The sequence below is a fragment of the Eubalaena glacialis genome, chromosome 14 (assembly GCF_028564815.1).
Source record: "Eubalaena glacialis isolate mEubGla1 chromosome 14, mEubGla1.1.hap2.+ XY, whole genome shotgun sequence".
Lineage (NCBI taxonomy): Eukaryota > Metazoa > Chordata > Mammalia > Artiodactyla > Balaenidae > Eubalaena > Eubalaena glacialis.
This window is the reverse complement of record NC_083729.1, coordinates 88,699,396-88,701,472: the sequence shown is the minus strand read 5'-3', so window position 1 is coordinate 88,701,472 and position 2,077 is coordinate 88,699,396. Positions and strand designations below refer to the sequence as shown.

The 2,077-nt window shown below is 36.9% G+C and overlaps 1 protein-coding gene across 1 annotated transcript; it reads left to right on the top strand.

Moving 5' to 3' along the window:
* The first annotated feature begins 528 nt into the window (after positions 1 to 528).
* Positions 529 to 1,547, top strand: LOC133105194 (geranylgeranyl transferase type-2 subunit beta-like). The gene is given in 3 exon segments (XM_061211146.1): positions 529 to 754; positions 756 to 841; positions 844 to 1,547. Coding segments are annotated over 3 exon segments (987 nt in total). The 5' UTR covers positions 529 to 530; the 3' UTR covers positions 1,521 to 1,547.
* Positions 1,548 to 2,077: the final 530 nt, after the last annotated feature.

Here is a 2,077-nt window from a genome sequence, read left to right as displayed (position 1 = left end):
AAAGGATGCTCAACATCACTAATCATTAGAGAAATGAAAATCAAAACTACAATGAGGTATCACCTCACACCAGTCAGAAAGGCCATCATCAAAAAATCTACAAACAATCAATGCTGGAGAGGGTGTGGAGAAAAGGGAACTCTCTTGCACTGTTGGTGGGAATATAAATTGATACAGCCACTATGGAGAACAGTATGGAGGTTCCTTAAAAAACTAAAAATAGAACTACCATACGACCCAGCAATCCCACTACTGGGCATATACCCTGGGAAAACCATAATTCAAAAAGAGTCATGTACCACAATGTTCATTGCAGCTCTATTTACAATAGCCAGGACATGGAACCAACCTAAGTGTCCATCAACAGATGAATGGATAAAGAACATGTGGCACATATATACAATGGAATATTACTCAGCCATAAAAAGAAACAAAATTGAATTATTTGTAGTGAGGTGCATGGACCTAGAGACTGTCATACAGAATGAAGTAAGTCAGAAAGAGAAAAATAGCTCTTTTCACTCTCAGACATGGGCACACCGCAGAAGGATATTATTATCAAGTCAGATGCACCCGACACCCTATTAGTGGAGAAACATCCAGATTATATAGCATCCTATGGCTCAAAGAAAGATGAATACGAATACTGTATGTCTGAATATTTGAGAATGAGTGGCATCTATTGGGGTCTGACTGTAATGGATCTCATGGGACAGCTACATCACATGAATAGAGAAGAAATTCTGACATTTATTGTCTTGTCAACACGAGTGTGGTGGAATACGTGCTAGTATTGGACATGATACTCATCTTTTGTACACTCTTAGTGCTGTCCAGATTCTTACTATGATAGTATTAATGTTATTGATGTAAATAAAGTTGTAGAATATGTTCAGAGTCTACAGAAAGAAGATGGTTCTTTTGCTGGAGATATTTGGGGAGAAATAGATACAAGATTCTCTTTTTGTGCAGTGGCAACTTTGGCTCTATTGGGGAAGCTGGATGCTATTAATGTGGAAAAGGCAATCGAATTTGTTTTATCATGTATGAACTTTGATGGTGGATTTGGTTGCAGGCCAGGTTCTGAATCCCATGCTGGGCAGATCTATTGTTGCACAGGATTCCTGGCTATTACTAGTCAGTTGCATCGAGTAAATTCTGATTTGCTTGGTTGGTGGCTTTGCGAACAACAGCTTCCATCAGGTGGACTCAATGGAAGGCCAGAGAAGTTACCAGATATATGCTATTCTTGGTGGGTGTTGGCTTCCCTAAAGATAATTGGAAGGCTTCGTTGGATTGACAGAGAGAAACTGTGCAGTTTCATTTTAGCATGTCAAGATGAAGAAACGGGAGGATTTGCAGACAGGCCAGGAGATATAGTAGATCCTTTTCATACTCTATTTGGAATTGCTGGATTGTCACTTTTGGGAGAAGAACAGATTAAACCTGTTAGCCCTGTTTTTTGCATGCCTGAAGAAATACTTCGGAGAGTGAACGTTCAGCCTGAACTAGTGAGCTAGATTAGATCCCTTGATGCAAAAGTTGCTCAGTGTAGTTTTACTGTTTTAACATTTCAGTATTTGAAGTGCTTAACAAACTTTGTGACTGCCATGTTAATATTTTGTACATGAATTATGTTGATTTTAATAAATTATATAATTATACATATTGTAAATTAAAGACCTTTATTGTATCTTCAGCTTTCTGTTTTCTTCTGGAATGCTGTTATTCTGAGGGTAATATTTTGTTTATGCTTCAGTGTATTTGTTATCTTGTTTGTCCCCATAACAGCAAACTGAGTTGAACTCTATTTAGCTGATAAAGTCTTGTGTTCTGATTTTCCCATGTACTCCCTTGATATGTTATATATAACTATAGTTAATATAAATTGGTTTTTGTCAATGAGAATGTTAACTGATAAAGAATTGATGAACCCCATAGGAATTAAAAGATTAAAAAAAAAGGAAAGAGAAAAATAAATACCATATGCTAACACATATATATGGAATCTAAAAAAAAAAAATGGTTCTGAAGAACCTAGGGGCAGGACAGGAATAAAGACGCAGACGTAGAGAAC